The sequence below is a fragment of the Pan troglodytes genome, chromosome 19, assembly GCF_028858775.2.
Source record: "Pan troglodytes isolate AG18354 chromosome 19, NHGRI_mPanTro3-v2.0_pri, whole genome shotgun sequence".
NCBI classification, from domain to species: Eukaryota; Metazoa; Chordata; class Mammalia; order Primates; family Hominidae; genus Pan; species Pan troglodytes.
The window spans coordinates 94,587,626-94,603,878 of NC_072417.2; the positions used below are offsets into that span (position 1 = coordinate 94,587,626).

At 61.3% G+C, this 16,253-nt stretch overlaps 1 protein-coding gene across 28 annotated transcripts in view; it reads right to left on the bottom strand.

Annotated features, from left to right (window-relative positions):
• CEP131 (centrosomal protein 131) overlaps window positions 1–16,253 on the bottom strand; it is a 34,513-nt gene that overhangs the window by 3,049 nt on the left and 15,211 nt on the right. For 11 of the 28 annotated variants that reach the window (XM_063800016.1, XM_063800015.1, XM_054670749.2 and 8 more), the window contains exons 4-19: window positions 14,786–14,900; window positions 14,405–14,532; window positions 10,968–11,081; window positions 9,517–9,675; window positions 7,623–7,740; window positions 7,013–7,129; window positions 6,675–6,843; window positions 6,171–6,265; window positions 5,409–5,591; window positions 5,006–5,182; window positions 4,333–4,458; window positions 4,104–4,229; window positions 3,246–3,362; window positions 2,261–2,363; window positions 1,314–1,515; window positions 142–249 (exon numbers count right to left, since the gene is read on the bottom strand). In XM_063800016.1, the coding sequence (XP_063656086.1) occupies window positions 142–249; window positions 1,314–1,515; window positions 2,261–2,363; window positions 3,246–3,362; window positions 4,104–4,229; window positions 4,333–4,458; window positions 5,006–5,182; window positions 5,409–5,591; window positions 6,171–6,265; window positions 6,675–6,843; window positions 7,013–7,129; window positions 7,623–7,740; window positions 9,517–9,675; window positions 10,968–11,081; window positions 14,405–14,532; window positions 14,786–14,900 (2,157 nt within the window). Of the gene's footprint in view, window positions 1–141; window positions 250–1,313; window positions 1,516–2,260; window positions 2,364–3,245; window positions 3,363–4,103; window positions 4,230–4,332; window positions 4,459–5,005; window positions 5,183–5,399; window positions 5,592–6,170; window positions 6,266–6,674; window positions 6,844–7,012; window positions 7,130–7,622; window positions 7,741–9,516; window positions 9,676–10,967; window positions 11,082–14,404; window positions 14,533–14,785; window positions 14,901–16,253 lie in introns of all 28 variants that reach the window. The other 17 variants (XM_054670747.2, XM_016933124.4, XM_016933123.3 and 14 more) reach the window with 3 other exon arrangements.

Consider the following 16,253-nt stretch of genomic DNA (forward strand, 5'->3'; position numbering starts at 1 on the left):
AGGTGAGGGGTCATCGGGTAAGGAGTCAGGGATGGGAGAGGTCAGCGGGTGAGGGGTCGGGGGGGAGGGGTCAGCCAGCGAGGGGTCCCTGGGAGAGGGTGTGGGGTCCCTGGGAGAGGACGTGGTGCCCCCGGGTGGCACCTGGCTGCCTGCTGGCCCAGCCGCTCCCTCTCCTCAGCCACCTCACTGTACAGCCGCTGCCGTTGCTGCTGCAGCGCCCACTGCTCCTGCTCCAGGTGCTGCTGGAACCTGGGGGATGGTCGGGACTGGCTCTCGGGGGCCGGGACGAGCGGTCCCAGGACCCACCCACCGCAGGGGCACGGGCCGACCACAGGCCTGACTCAGAGCTGGAGAGCAGCCCTCCGGGGCCCCGCCCCTCCCCCTCGGCAGTCGAGGCCCCTCAAAGCCACCGCCCGGGGGCAGGCAAGGCCACGAGGAACTTGCCCATCAGCCAAGCGCCGCAATTCCCTGAGCTCCAGGCCCTCGTGGCACTTTGGGAAGTGGCTGTGGAGCCGCGTCCAGGCCCCCTTTTCCCTCAGCCCTTGTGCCGGCCTCACCCTGTTCAGCGTTGCCCCACGGGCATGGAGGGCGGGAGGCAGGTGCCTCGTGGGGCCTTATCCACCTCCCCTGCCTCTGGCCTGAGGGTGCCAGATGCCTGGCTCCGTGACCTGAGCAAGCTCGTGCCAGGGCCTCGTCCTGACCCCACCTTCGGGGAGAGACCGGGGGACCAGCCAAGCTGCATCTGGGGAGGACCAGCCGCGACAGGCAACAGGGTGGATAGGAGAGGGTGGCTTCCAGGCTGTCCTGGTGGCGCAGACAGTGCAGGAGGGGCTGCCACTGCCCCCTGTGGCCCACAGATCCTGACCACCACTAGGCACGTCCCCAGCCCCCAGGGCTCAGGACGCAAGAGCAGCAGTCACCCCTCAGACCCCAGGCCAAGGGAGTGAATGAGAGAGACCGTCCCTGGGCCCTAAGGTCAGAGCTGGAGGGGCCTCGAGGCCGCCTATCCACGGGTCGCTGCTCTGGGGCCAGTTCTGAAAGAGTGGATGTCTGGTGGGGGTTCCCAGCCCTGACCCTGGGAAAACACCCGTGCACCCATGCAGAACCTGCAGACCTCGGCGGGCATGCACTGCAGACACAAGCCCGAGGACACTGGCCCGGCTGAGGCTGGGCCCCCAAGGGCCCTGCGTCCTCGCTGCATGCTGCACTAAGACCCTCGCCCACCTCTACATGGGAACTCCACTCCAGCCTTCCAGGATTCCGACTCCCCGCCCTGAGGGTCCTGGCCCCACGGGCCTGGGGCCACCACCCACCGCTGCCGAGCACGTTCGCGCTCCTGCTGGCCCAGCGCCTCCTTCTCCCGCTCCAGCTGCTCCCGCAGCTCCTCGGCCTGGCGCAGGCAGCGCTGCGAGGCCCGCTCATCCGACTGCAGCAGCTCCGCCTCGTGCAGGCTCTTGAGCCTCCGCACTTCCTGCTTGTGCCTGGCAATCAGCTTCTGGATCTCGGGCTCCAGACCTGGGGGCGGGGCACCGGCTAGGGCCACGTCCAGCTAGGGTGGGCCCGGGAAGTCCAACCCTGGCACAAGACCAGCCTGTCTCAGGCCCAGAGGGGACCCCGCCCACCCAGGGCCTCCTTGGATCCAACCCGAAGCACAGCTGAGTCCTGATGCCCACGAGGTGGGGAAGAGACCCCCACAGGGCCACGGCACCTCTCCCAGCCTGTGGGGCTCAGGGCTCCTGACACTCCTGGTGCTACCACTGATGGCTCCCAGGCACCCTGGCAGAAGGTGTCCAGAGCGAGAGGACCAGGCCTCGGGGAGCCCTGCACATCACCCAAGGGTCCGAGGCCCCTTCAGACCCCAACACCCACCAGCCTCCTGCCCCATCCCCCTGCCTGCCCCTGCCTCCTCCTGTGGCTCACTCTGCTTCCCGTGGCAGGGCCCACGTGCCACAGTCGTCCACAAACTCCCAATCTCCCCTAGCCCAACCCTGAGGAAGTGAGGCACTGAGCCCCCTCGTTTCAGGCAATTGCCTGGGTGCTGGGGGCCGGGCCAGGCTCCTGTGTGGAGCCCACCTGCCCCCCGGGTCACGGCAGAAGCTGCAGCGGAGGCCGTGACGGGGGTGGTTGGGGCATGAGTGTTCACCTCTGCCCAGGAAGGTCTCAGACTACATGAATGCCTGAAGTTATGGCTCTCTCAAAAGAAGCCCTGGCCGCAGCGCCCACCCCACACCTGGCCGGCTCATGGGAGGGGATGGCCCACCTCGGACAGTGACCTCCTTGATCTTCTTGGTTTTCTCACTGATCCACTTCTCCCGGCGGGCTTTCTCGGTGGCGCTCATTAATTCTTTGAGTTTTTTAATCTCCTACGAGCAGGAGAACAGGGCAGGAGAAAACGACACGAAGGACACCCCTGTCCCTTTGCCACCCTGTGGGCACAGGCAGGGCCGGGCTTCCAGGTCCAACAGCACAAGGCCGGCGCTCATGGTTGGGTGTGCTGCCCCGAGACACACACACCAGCTCCACAGAGCCACTGCTGCCCTCCCCAGTGCCCGGGGCCAGGCTGGAGGCCCAGGCCCACCCTGCCACACACCTTGGTGGCCTGAGAAATGGGAGGGCAGCCATCAGCCTGCAGAGGCCTTGCCCCAGAGAGGGGTGCTGCTGCCTGTCGGGACGGCTCCAGAGCCTGCATTCTTCCATGGGACTGGCAGTCCTCAACCCCGGCTGTCAGCCACAGTCACGTGCAGGGATTTTAAAATGCCAGTGCCAAGCCCCACTCCAGAACCTGGGCTCGGGACCATCACTGCCCAAGCTGGTGGGAAGCATAGCCAGGGAGGCTGAGGCCCCCAGGGAGCTCACACAGCGGGAAGGGGCCGGGAGTCAATGCTCCACCGACACCTGGTCAGTAGAGAGAGCAGGTCCCATGGCCCAAGGACCTGGCAGTGGGGCAGGCCAGGCAGAGGCTCCTGGGTCCACGGCTACCGTGCTGTGGCCGGGCAGGGACTGTGCGTCCACATCTGTGACAGCAGGCCCACGGCCCCGCCCCAGAGCCTGGCAGCTAGAGAGGCAGGAGTGGACCAGCTCGGTGCCACGGTGCTCCCCCAGACAGCCCCACCCACCGCTGTGGCCCTGACACACCGAGACAGGAATGAGGACTCCAAGTCTGGTCCTGTTCTGGGGGCTGTGACAGCTGAGCCTGGCCTGTGAGCCGGGCTTGGGACGCCGTGCAGTAGGGAGCAAAGCCTCACCAGCTCGTGCTGCGCCTGTGCCTGGGCCACACGCTCGGTGCATCTCTGGTCCTCCTGCTTCAGCTCGGCCACCACAGCCTCGCACTTTTCACTCAGGACCTTCTTGTCTTCAATCAGCTGTGTTGGGGACCGGAGGTGAGGTGCTACACCAAGGCCCCAGCCCAGCAGGACCCCTGATGGAGGAGACCCTCCCAGCCTCCGAGGGAGGCTAACAGCAGCCCTCCCCTGGGGCTGCCCCTCCTAGGTTTGTGGATGGACCCTGGGGCCAGTGGGAGGGCACGTGTGCAAACACGGGCCCAGGCCTGCATCCGCCGTCCTGTCCTCAGCTGGGGGACCCGGCGAATGTCAGAGAAGCCCCAGCCCACCCCCTGCAGTGACGTCAGGGTCTTCCTGGGATGAGGGTAGCTCTGCCGTGCCCATCACCCAGCCCTGGAGGAGGCTCACTGTCTGCCAAAGGGTGTCAGGACCACACCAGCCTCACTGCCAGCCCCAGGCCAGACCCCAGGTCAGGACACACCTGTGACAACTATCAAGCAGCCCTGGAGGCCCCTATTCTCACACACCCCAGACCTAGAGTTCTCTTCAGAACAGGAGCCAACCGGGGCTGCGACTGAGCTGAGGGGCCGGCAGGACACCCCACTACACTCACACGGGGCAGCTCTGGATAAAGACAGGAGTGCCCTCTCCAGGGCATGCATGGCTGGGAATGGCACGGGAAAGGCTTGGAATGCGTCCAGCGGACACCCGTGTGACACCCAACAGAGGAAGAAGCTCCCTGGCAGTGGGAAGCCCCTGGCTCTGGAAGTCTCCATGAGCCACACGCTGGGTCCGGGCCTCCGCGGTCCCCGGGCCGCTCACCTGGTCAATGAAGGCCAAGTGCCGCTGGATGGTGGCCTCGTAGTGCTCCCTCTGCCGCTGCAGCTGCCGGCTCAGCGCCTTCTCTGTCTCCTTGACCCGCCGGACCGTGAGGTCTCGCTGCTGCGCCTGCAGGGTGTGGGCAGAGGAGGGAAGCGCTAGGACCGGTGGGCCTGGCCTCAGCAGGTAGGAGGCTAGCAGGGCCCGGGATTAGCAGTGCCAGCAGCGTTACCAGCGCTCTCTGCAGCAGCAGCATGGCCTGCTTCTTCTCCTCCACCTCCAGCTTCAGCCGCATCACAGACGTGCTCACCTCGGACCCCAGCTCCAGGGGCCCCGGCCCCGCCTCCGGCACCCACCCCTGCAGACACAGCCGAGCGTCAGGCGGAAGCGGCAGAGGACGGGGGGCAGCCAAGGACCTGACGCGATGCCCCTGCGGCCCTGCCCTCTGGGGACAGAGGGGCTGCTGCACACGGGAGCCTGTGGGAAGCTGGAGGGCAGGTGGCAGGCGGCCCAGCAGAGGTCGTTTTCATTGCTCAGTACAGGAAATGGGGGCTGTGGCCTCAGGAATAAAAAACAAACCATTTAAAAAGTTCTATGCTGCCCAGCTTCCTGCCCTGTGACAATAAAGTTCACGTCACTGCTCCATTTAGCCTGGCCACTGGTGTTCACCCAGGACAAACCAACGGGTAGCCCAGAGGACAGCAGGGCTCCAGAGGGCTGAACTATCCACACATATGGGCTCGTGGAGGCAGCTCGGGGCAGCGGGTAGGTGGGGGCAGTGTGGGGAATGCGGGCCCTGCCACCTCCACCCTGAGAGACCCGTGGGGGGTGCTGCATAACTAGGTGGGTACATGGTGAGGGGCCTCCTCCCCCTGGGGGCTGGGTGTGGGCTGGTGAGGGGCCACCTCCTGCTGGGAGTCCAGCTGGTCCTGCCCAGACTTCTCCATCTCGTCCAAGAAGCTCATGATGCTTTGTAGCTTGGCCTCCGAGAGCAGCGTCCCATCCTCAGGAGGTTCGGGGAATGCACTGAGTTTTCCAAATTTCTCCAAGTTGTCAGCTGTCAGAGAGCTGGCGTCATCCTCCTGTGGGACAGGAGCCCAGCATCGGGGGCTGTCAGGGCAGCCTGAGGACTTGGGTTCCCCAAAGGCAGAAGTGGCAGCTGAGGCTGGGCTCTGGGAGGGAGGGTTGCGACTAAAGCAAGGAGGAGCCTGTGGCATCCCCATTTTCCCAACCCCCACAGCCACCGCATGCTCTGTGTGAATGGCGTGGGTGGACAGACTGTGCAGGGCGGGCGCACACCGTGGTCACCTCGCTGGCCCAGGCGTATCTGCCCCTGTGATGGGCCCTGGGGCGGGGCAGCGGGTCCGGCTCTTTCTCCAGCAGCTGCAGTGTGTGCAGCAGCTCCTCCAGTGGCCCCCTGGACTTGGCGCTCCCCCTGCTCAGGGCCATCATCTCCAGGTTGTCCCCAGCTGCATCCTGGGCAAGAATGTCCTGCAGAAGAGCAGGGAGACAGATGCAGCAAGGCTGCTGGTAGCTGAGAGCAGCCCCCACATAGGAGGCCAACCGCAGAGCCCCGAAGGCACCACGGGAGCTCCCCAGTCCCGACATTCAGCCCCAGGAAGGTGAGGCCAGGGCTCAGACCTTCCCACCCGGTCTCTGCAGCTGCTCAAACCCAGAGCAGCTTCAGCCACCAGGGGACTCCTCCCAGTGCCCCACTCCAGGAAAACAGGAGTGCAGCCACCTGGCCCCACCACTGAGCAGCCTGGGAGCCTTGGCTGTCAGGTCACCCCTCAGAGCCGGAAGCTCCTCTTTTGTGGATGAGGATGCAAGGCCCCCCACCCCAGGACATCTGCAAAAACCCAACTGGATCCACCCCAGCAAAGGCTCCCCAAGAGGCAGCCAGCACCATGCATCAGAGCAAGAAGACACCTCCTGGGCGGCCTCTCTGAGCTTAAGTGGCCCCTAGAGCAGAGGAGGGGCTGGGAGAAGCTCAGCTCAGGACACCCCTGGCACAGACATGGCCCTTAAAGCCAAAAACCATGATGGAGCGAAGGACAGCTGTGCTCAGACCTGCGTCCTGTCCTCTGGAGGCTGCTGTGGTTCTGGGGATGAGTCGGAGGTGGGCAGGCAGCGGTCTCCGGGGCCTGCAGCAGGGAGGCCACCACCTGCACAGCAGAACACAGCACCATTCCACAGGGAGCATCCCGGGGCGGGCAGCAACTCTGGAGGCACCCCCGGGAAGGAGCCAGGCATGGGGGAGGCGGAGGCGACCCCAGAAGCAGAGGAGCCGCTGGGGAGCCACGGCCTTCTGGGTGTGGAGCTGTGGAGAATGAGTGCCACCCCTCCCTTCCGGGCCTTCTGCTCTGTAGGGATCCCTACGTCCAGGACCATTTGATTGTCAAGGTCTTGGCACCCTCGTCAGGTCAGCTGGGGGCCAAGGCCCCTAACTCCGAGGACTGGGGCCGCCAACATGGGCAGCAGCACAGGAGGCCGAGGGGAGGTCCACAGGGGCTGCACTTCCTTCCTGGCTGCAGTCCACCCCCCCAAGCAGGGCGGGCGTGGAGCCACTCTCACCAGCGTTGTTGGCCTTGAGGGCCTGGTGGGCAGTGCCGCCTGGCGTGGGGGACAGCTCCTGAGCAGGCTGCTGCGTTCCTGGCACTCTGGTCTCCCTGGGATTCTCAGGTGGCCCACACTCGGCAGTGCTCGCCTTCTGGGCTCTCAGGGCTCGTTTCTGTTGCAGCTCCTGCAGTGGGAGCATCGCTGAGCACTGTCCCTGGGAGAGGACGACCCCAGGCTCCGCAGCCAAGCTGCCCTGAGGCTAAGTGTCCCGGGGCCCAGGGAGCCCCAGCAGCAGCCCCGCACGGTCAGGCCTGGGCCACGGTGCTGCTCAGTGGTCCCTGCGCGGTCAGCACCTGAATGGCTGCTCGCCTGGCTTGGCGCGCCTTCTCCTCCCGGGCCTTCCTCCTGGCTGCCTCTTTCTGCTGGTGCAGGTCCAAGAGGGTCCCCTCGCCTGACTGCTGCCGCTGCTCCTGCCAAAGAAGCCGGTGCCATGTGGTGTTTACATCTGGAAGACGGAATCCAGACCCAGACCAGAGGTTTCCCCACAACGCCCTGGAGTCCCCTAGAGTTCGTGGAATCTCAGGGCCAGCAGGGAAAGTGAAACCCCACCAGGACCTTGAACCTGCCATTTCTCTGCTCTACAGAGGATGAGCCCTACGTCGCAGGTGGCCAACAGTTCTGGCGTGGGGGAGACAGCTCTGCCCCCACAGAATGTCCTCCTGAGACTCTCCAGCCTGGGATGGACCCAGCAGGCGTTTCCTGACACCCAGGCCCTGATGACCGCCAGTGAGGACCACCCTGCCTGTCCGCGGGGACCCAGGGTCAAGAAGGATGCTGCACCCAGAGACGGGGCCCACGAGCAATCCTAGGCTTTGATTCCACCTGTCCCAGAAACTCAGACCCCTGGGATTCTGGGCCAGACCCCCCGGGGGAGCATGGAGTGACTGAGACGCCCACACTGACCTCCCGCTTGGCCTGCAGCAAGTGCTCCAGGCGGGCAGCTCCTGCTCCGCGCCGCTGCACCTGGTGCCGGTACCAGCGCTGGATGGTGACGGCAGCCTGGTTCACCTGGTGGATAAACCTGCCCGGAGAGCAGGACTCAGGGCCAAGACAGGACCAGCGCCCCGGCAGGAGCCAGCTGGCTGCTGGTGGAAGGTCGAGCCGGGGAAGAGAGAAGCCGGCGGCTGCACACAAGTAGCCCTTTTCGCAAGGCAGGACCAGCCCACCTGGACCATTTTCACATGGCAGGACTAGCCGCCTGCACCAGCTCCACTAAAACCCAAAACCTTCCTCCTGGGAAGGTGCCCAGGGGAGAGGAAACGCCTACCCACGCAGGCCTGTGTGGCCTTATTTACAATCGCCAGGAAGTGGGAATAGTTCAAATGCCCATGACCTGGCTATGGCGTGAACACTGGATGGCGGGACCCTACCCACAGGCAACAGGCCCGGGACTCAGGCCAGTGCAGACCACAGGCCGAGGCTCCACAGAGAGGGTGGTCGGAACAGGCAGGGCTAGGAGGGAACAGACTGGTGGCTGCTGGCATCAGGGCGGGGAAGGAGCTCGAGGGAAGCCTGGTGGTGCTGGGCCGTTTCCTTATCTTGGTCTGCTGTGTCCGCAGACAGCACTATACACCCTGGTGGAATCTCATGGAACTGCACACTTACAATGGGCACCTTCTATTGTATACAAATTATATTCAGTAAAACTGATTAAGCAAAAAAAAAAATGCTTCACCTTGGCTCTCGGGACCATGTGTGGATTCTCTCAGCAAAGGCACTAACAGAGAACCCAGAACGTGTGAGCCCTAGCTCGGGAGCAGTCTGCCCCGGGCAGAACTGGGGGGCTTCAAGGGGTTGCGGGCTTCTGGTCCCCCTTCCCTCGTGCCACCCACCGCGTCTACAGGCCTGGTCTCCCTAGCCCTAACTGGGCGGTAGGGTAGGTGACGGCTCCGCCAGGAGCAGGCTCCGAAAGTCCAGGCAGGGAGGTACCCCCGCGACTGTCCTGACAAGAAACGACTGTCATGGTCACAGGAGGCTCCGCCCACAGCCCCTCCAGCTCCCCAGGGGCGCAGCCCCCAACAGTCATCACCACAGGAGGCTCCGCCCACAGCCCCTGGAGCTTTGGGTGTTGTTGGCTTTTTTCAGTTCTGTATCTTCTTTGCCTTTAATGTTGTTTTAATTAACAGTTTTACTGAGGTACAATTTCCATACTACAAAATCTACCCATTTTCAGTGTACAAGTCAATGATTTTTAGCAAATCTAGAGTTGTGTGACCATCAGCACAGTGCAGTTCTGGAATGTTCCACTGCCCCTGGAGGAGCCCTCTCTGCCACCCCTACACCAGCCTTTGACCGCCTGTGATAAACTTGCCTTTGCTTGGTGTTTTATGTAAATAGAACCACACCACATGGGGTCTGCTCAGTCTCAATATTTTAAAACAGGCCGGGCGTGGTGACTCACGCCTGTAATCCCCGCACTTTGGGAGGCGGAGGCGGGCGGATCACGAGGTCAGGAGATCGAGACCATCCTGGCTAACACGGTGAAACCCCGTCTCTACTAAAAATACAAAAAATTAGCCAGGCGTGGTGGCGGGCACCTGTAGTCCCAGCTACTCGGGAGGCTGAGGCAGGAGAACGGTGTGAACCCGGGAGGCAGAGCTTGCAGTGAGCCGAGATTGCGCCACTGCACTCCAGCCTGGGGGACAGAGCGAGACTCTGTCTCAAAAAAAAAAAAATTAAATTAAAACAATCATTAAATGGAAATTTCTATCCTCGGAGGTGTGAGCCCCCCAGACCCTGATGCCTGCCCACCTCTGTGTTCTAGGCTCAGGCCCCCCACCGCCCCAAGAGCGGTCACCTCTCAGCCTCCTCCTCCGTCACCTCCTTCCGCCTGGGCAAGCCCGTGCTGCCCCCAGTATTGTTCCGGGCCGAGCGGGTGGCACTGGAGACATTCTTCGGCGACTTCCCAAAGCCGCTGCTCTCACTGCCCTCACAGGTGGCTGCCTTGATGATGTTGCTGACAGGTAAGAAGAAAACACCCTCGTCTCACCGCCCAGGGGAACAGCTCTGCCCACAGGCAGCATGTGCCCACTCCCGAAGTCCCAGGACTGAGCCTGGAAGGGGTGCTGGCAGGCTGGCAGCTGGGGTAGAGGGGGACAGCGGCAGGTGCGAGGCCGGCTCTCCCGTGCCACATCCTGGCCTCTGGACCACCTGTGCCCTGACAAGGTCCCACTCACTGGTACCCAGGATAATGAGCTCTTTGCGTTTAAAAACTTCTCACTAAAGTTACATTGAGAGGCTGGGTGCCCTGGCTCACACCTGTAATTCCAGCACTTTGGGAGGCCAAAGCGGGCGGATCACCTGAGGTCACGAGTTTGAGACCAGCCTTGCCAACATGGTGAAACCCCATTTCTACTAAAAACACAAAAAAATTAGCTCGGCATGGTGGCGGGCACCTGTACTCCCAGCTACAAGGGAGGCTGAGGCAGGAGAATCGCTTGAACCTGGGAGGCAGAGGTTGCAGTAAGCTGAGATCATGCCACTGCACTCCAGCCTGGGCAACAAGAACGAAACTCCGTTTCAAAAAAAAAAAAAAATTCCATTGAGAAAGTTCCCAAAAGTCACAGGAGTCCAGAGCCTGAGGGACCCCTGAGCAACCCCAAGGCCATCCCCAATCCCCGCAAGACCATGTGGTGGTGGACTCGGGGCCTCCTCTGCCCCGCTCGGTCCACCCCCGCTGTGAAGCCTTCTGGGCTCTGCACAAGCCCTGGCTTCCTCCTGGGGGCCCCACCTCAGGGTGAGCCCCAGACCTCACTGTGCCGCCACATCTGGGCTGTTTTCTCTCTGTGGGAAGCTGCCGACCCAAGAACAGAAGAGGGCGGCGGACATGGATGGGAGCCCAGTTCACGGCTGCTCCACGTGGTTTTACGTGCACTGACCACGTGCCCTGACCGAGATCGGACCCCATGCACACTGACCGCATTCCCTGACCAAGGTAGAACCCTGTGTGAACTGACCACGTGCCCTGACCGAGGTAGGACCCCATGCACACTGACCGCATGCCCTGACCGAGGTAGAACCCTGTGTGAACTGACTGCATGCCCTGACCGAGGTCGGACCCTGTGTGCACTGACTACATGCCCTGACCAAGGTAGAACCCTGTGTGAACTGACCACGTGCCCTGACCGAGATCGGACCCCATGCACACTGACCGCATGCCCTGACCGAGGTCGGACCCCAGGTGCACTGACTACATGCCCTAACTGAGGTCGGACCCCGCAGCCCCGCGGCCTCCCCGGAAGACCTTACTTGAGGGAGGGGGCAGTCTGGTTGGAGCTCTTGAGCGGAGGCGCCCTCTCCGAGGGGGTGTAGCGGTTGTGCACCATGGTGGTGACGCAGTTGCCCACTGCTCCCTTGTTGCTCCTGCCAGGGCCGGAAGAGAGACAGGAATGGTCAGGCCTCCGGAGGGGACGCCTGAGATCTCAGAGCTACACTCGCAGCACGGGCTGGGAGGGAACAAAGGCCTTCAGTGCTTGCTACGTGCTGGCAGCATTGTCGTCCGGTGTCCCCAGGCCCCTTCCACAGCCTGTGCCCTGATGATGGGGTCCTTGCCAGGACAAGAAAGCTGGACCAGGGGCTCCCACAGGGCAGGGGATAGAATCGAGGCATGAACGCTGGACGTGCCCAAGACGGGGGGAGCAGCTCGGGCCAGCTCCAGAGCTCACAATCAGCTTCCAGAGCAGACTCACAGAAGCGAAGCCCCATCCCACACGACGGACGGAAGCCACACTCTCTGCCTCTGCCCCTCCGCAGACCTGCAGGAAGGCGGGAGGACAGGACAGGACCAATACCGAGGCTGACAGGAGGGATGGGGAGACTGCAGGAAATGGGCATCTGCAGACCCGGAGGATTAGAAACAGAAGGGCCAGCAGAGAGCAACTGGGACACAAGGGAGGGTCCAGGCATTGTGAGGAGGGAGGGCAAGGAGCTGGCAGGTCCCGTGCCCCCAGGGAGACACACTGTTCTCCCACAGGCATGGACAGGCTTTGAGGCAAAGGGGAGAATCTGGCTGCTCGGCAAAGCCCCTTCCCTCACTTGAGCCACTAGCATCCACCCTGCCCTCCCCAGCTGGCCCTGCAGGTGGGGCAGAGATGGGTGATTCACCCAGGACAGCCGCCGCCACCACTCCCCAGCAGTGCAACCGGGCAGCCAGGACTTGAACCCTGGGGCGGGCTGGGGGTTTGTCTCTGGAGAGACTCAGCCTGTGAGGAGGGTCCCACAGACACTGGTAGGTGGGGATACTCAACAATGCCTTGCTCTCTGCGCAAGTGCCCCAAAGTGAAGCCACCAGGCAACAGGCTTCCAGGTAACTCCTAGGGCCTCCCTTTTAACAGAACCACCAAGACATCTGGGCAAAGACCAACATGTCAGAGGCCCAAAACCAAACCAACAGAACGTGACGGGAATGAGGGTAAGCAGAGAGCAGAGCACTGCATGAAACCTGCTCCTGCACCAGCCTGCACCTGCACCGGACCACAACTGCACCAGACCGCACCTGCACCGGACCGCACCTGCACCGGACCGCACCTGCACCGGACCGCACCCGGCACCAGCCCACACCCAGCACCAGCCTGGCCTGCACCTGGCACCAGCCTGCACTCACAAACGTTCAACAGCTGGTTCTTGGAGCGCGGCTCATCTGCCAATTTGGGTGGTGTGAATAATCCTACCAGGACTGATTTTGAGCTGTTCAGGAATGAGCAGCATGGCTTGTATTCATAAATGTTTTCAAGAAAACACTAAATGGCCGGGCGCAGTGGCTCACGCCTGTAATCCTAGCACTTTGGGAGGCTGAGGCGGGTGGATCACAAGGTTAGGGGTTCGAGACCAGCCTGGCCAACATAGCGAAACCCCGTCTCTACTAAAAATACAAAAATTAGCCAGGTGTGGTGGCACACGCCTGTAGTCCCAGCTACCCAGGAGGCTGAGGCAAGAGAATCACTGGAACCCAGGAAGCGGAGGTTGTGGTGAGCCGAGATCACACCACTGCACTCTGGCTTGGGCGACAGGGCGAGACTTCGTCTCAAAAACAAAAACAAACAAACAAACAAAAAAACACCAGAAGAAATAGCTTGAAAAGATGCTGCTCCTCAGGGGCAGGAGCCAGGGGTAGGAGGGGCGGCAAGGGTGTGGGTAGGAGGGGCAGCAGTGGGGTAGGAAGGGCAGCAGGGCAGTGGGTGGGGGGTAGGAGGGTCAGCGGGAGGTAGGGTAGGAGGGGCAGTGGGTGGGGGGTAGGAGGGGCGGGTGGGGTAGGAGGGGCAAGGGGGTAGGAGGGGTGGGGGGGTAGGAGGGGCAGCGGGGGGTAGGAGGGGCGGGGGGGTAGGAGGGGCAACGCAGGGGTAGGAAGGGCAGCTGGGGGGTAGGACGGGCAGCGCGGGGGTAGGAGGGGCAGCGGGGGGGTAGGAGGGGCAGCGGGGGGATAGGAGGGGCAGTGGAGGGGGGGTAGGAAGGGCAGGGGTGGGGAGGGTAGGAGGGGCAGCACATTTTAAGCCTATGGTGCTGTTTGACATTTTGGCTGTGTATGAACATATAACTGATAAATACTAAAGTAAATTTTAGGACCAGGTGTGGGGGCTCAAACCTGTAATCCCAGGGCTTTTGGGGAGGTCGAGGAAGGAGGATTGCCCGAGCCCAGGAGTTTGAGACCAGCCTGGGCAACACAGCGAGACTTCATCTCTACAACAAATTTAAAAATTAGCCAGGAGTGGCGTTGTGCACCTGTGGTCCCAGCTGCTCCGAAGGCTGAGTGGGGAGGATCTCTTGAGCCCAGGAGGTAGAGGCTGCAGTGAGCTATGATCGTGGACTCCAGTCAGGGTGACAGATGAGAACCTGTCTCTAACTTAAAAATAAATTAAAAAGCAAGAATTGAGCTGGGTGCGGCGGCTCACGCCTGTAATCCCAGCACTTTGGGAGGCCAAGGCGGGTGGATCATGAGGTCAGGAGATCGAGACCATCCCGGCCAACATGGTGAAACCCTGTCTCTACGAAAAAAAATACAAAAATTACTTGGGCGTGGTGGCGTGGTGGCACGTGCTTATAATCTCAGCTACTTGGGAGGCCGAGGCCGGAGAATCGCTTGAACCAAGGAGTCAGAGGTTGCAGTGAGCCGAGATCACGCCACCGCACTCCAGCCTGGTGACAGAGCAAGACTCCGTCTCAAAAAAAAAAAGGCAAGAATTCTTCCTGTGCCAACCCTGGAGAATAACCACACGGTCTCTCCCCTGAGACTATTCCCTTGGCGAAGGCTCTAAATGCCGGAGGAAAAATGTGTCCCCAATCCCTTCCACTCATGGGTCCCGAGGCCTAGCCCAAGGAGCCCACACTCTCCTTGAAGGCTCAGAGGCAGCTGCCTGGAGTCCATTTCTTTTGGAGCTTCCCCAGGCCCCCCTACAAGCCTCCTCAGCCAAGGTCTCTCCCCAGGCCCCACCCTCTCAGCCCCATGTGAGCCTCCCAAGGCCTGAAACTCTTTAAGAGCAAAGCCTGGGCCGAGAGCCCCTTATGTGCAAGACGCCACCTGGCAGCCTCCTGCCTGTGCCCTTGGGAATGAAAGCCATTCTTTCACTCACTCACTCATTCATTCATTCCAAAGCACCCTGAACGAGCCATAAACAAGACAAAGACACACACAGTCTCCACTCCAGGAGCTTCCCACTGGTGCCCGTCGTTGGCACCTGCACAGGTCGTACCTGTTGTTAGCAGTGAAGTTGGGGGCCAGGGCCACGGTGCATTCTTTCCTCCGCGGGCCCGCTGGTGAGTCAAGGGCACTGGAACTCCGGGCATTGGATGGCAAGGTGAAGCCCCGGGGCTGGTCATCCTGTCAGACAGCTCAGCCCATGACACTGCCCGCACACACCCAGACACCCCATCCCTTCCCTGCCTCTCCCACAAACGGGAGGAGCCCCCAACTTCCCATACAGGCAGGTGGATGTCCTGGGGTCTGCCATGTCAGATCTAAGCTTGACACCCTCCCTGCAGTGCCCTTTTGCAAAGGCAGTGAGAACAAATTAGGAACCAGGCCACAATCCCATCACAGAGACCAGGACGTGGGGCCGCACGCACCACCTTACCAGGACGTTCCAGGTGGCTCCCTTCTCGCTGGGGGCTGTGCTCAGGCTGGCAGGCCTCTTTTTCCCACTGGGGCTGCCCTCGAAGAGCATCAGGAAGTCCGTGGGCTCCGTTGGCCTGCATCCGAGAGAGGGCGGCACACAAGGAAAGAGTCACCAGCCGGGAAGCCGACGCTAGGCACACAGACCAGGCAGGTCCCGCGAGGACAGAGAGGCCGAGGCACTAGCAGCAACTCTGTTTCCAGGCCCAAAGCCCCAGTCTGACCACTGTGCCTGGCCAGGGTTCCTCAGTGGAGCTGGGCGTCCAGGGTGAGCTTCCATCAGAAGCTTCATCAGTCACACCGATCACAGTTTCTGGGGACAAGGGCCTTATTTGTTTTTTTCTTTTCTTTTTCTTTTTTTTTTTTTTAAATGTTAGTAGAGACAGGGTTTCAGCTATGTTGCCCAGGCTGGTCTCGAACTCCTGGGCTCAAGAGATCCTCTCACCTTGGCCTCCCAGAGTGCTGGGATTGCAGGTGTGAGCCTGCACACCCGGCTGCCCACCAAGGGCCTTAAATACCGTGGCTGCCTCTGCTGCCACCCTCTTCCCTGTGAACCAAGAGCCACACCTGCTGCTGCTCAGAGCAGAAGGGGAAGCACAGCTGGAAGGCATGGGCTGGTGGCCAATCCCCACTGCCACCCTGCCCCATGGGAGGCCACAGCTGCGCCGAACACAACTGATCAGGTGGGATCAAAACTGTGGCCTGGCTGAGCGTGGTGACACACCACACACCACACCACACACACACATACACCACATAACACACACACCACAAACCACACACACAACACACCACACATACACCATACACACCACACACACCACAAAACACACACCACACACATAACACACACACCACACACACCACATACACACACCATACACACCACACTATACACCATGCACAACCACATACCCCACACACCATACAGCGCACACACACATACACCACACACAACACATACACACACCATACACATACACACACACACACCATACACACCACATAACACATACACCACAAACCAAACACACAACACACCATACACACCACACACACCACACACATAACACACACACCACACACACCACATACACACACCATACATACCACACACTACACACCATACACAACCACGTACCACACACACCGCATACCACACACCACATACACACCACACACACATCCACCACACACCATACACACCACACACACACCACATACACACACACCACACACATACCATACACACCACACACACATACACCACATACCATACACACTACACACACACACCACATACACACACTACACACACACCACATACCATACACCCCACACACAGACCACACACATACCACATACACCACACTGCACACAAACCACACACGCACCACAAACCACACACACCACACACATATCACACACAC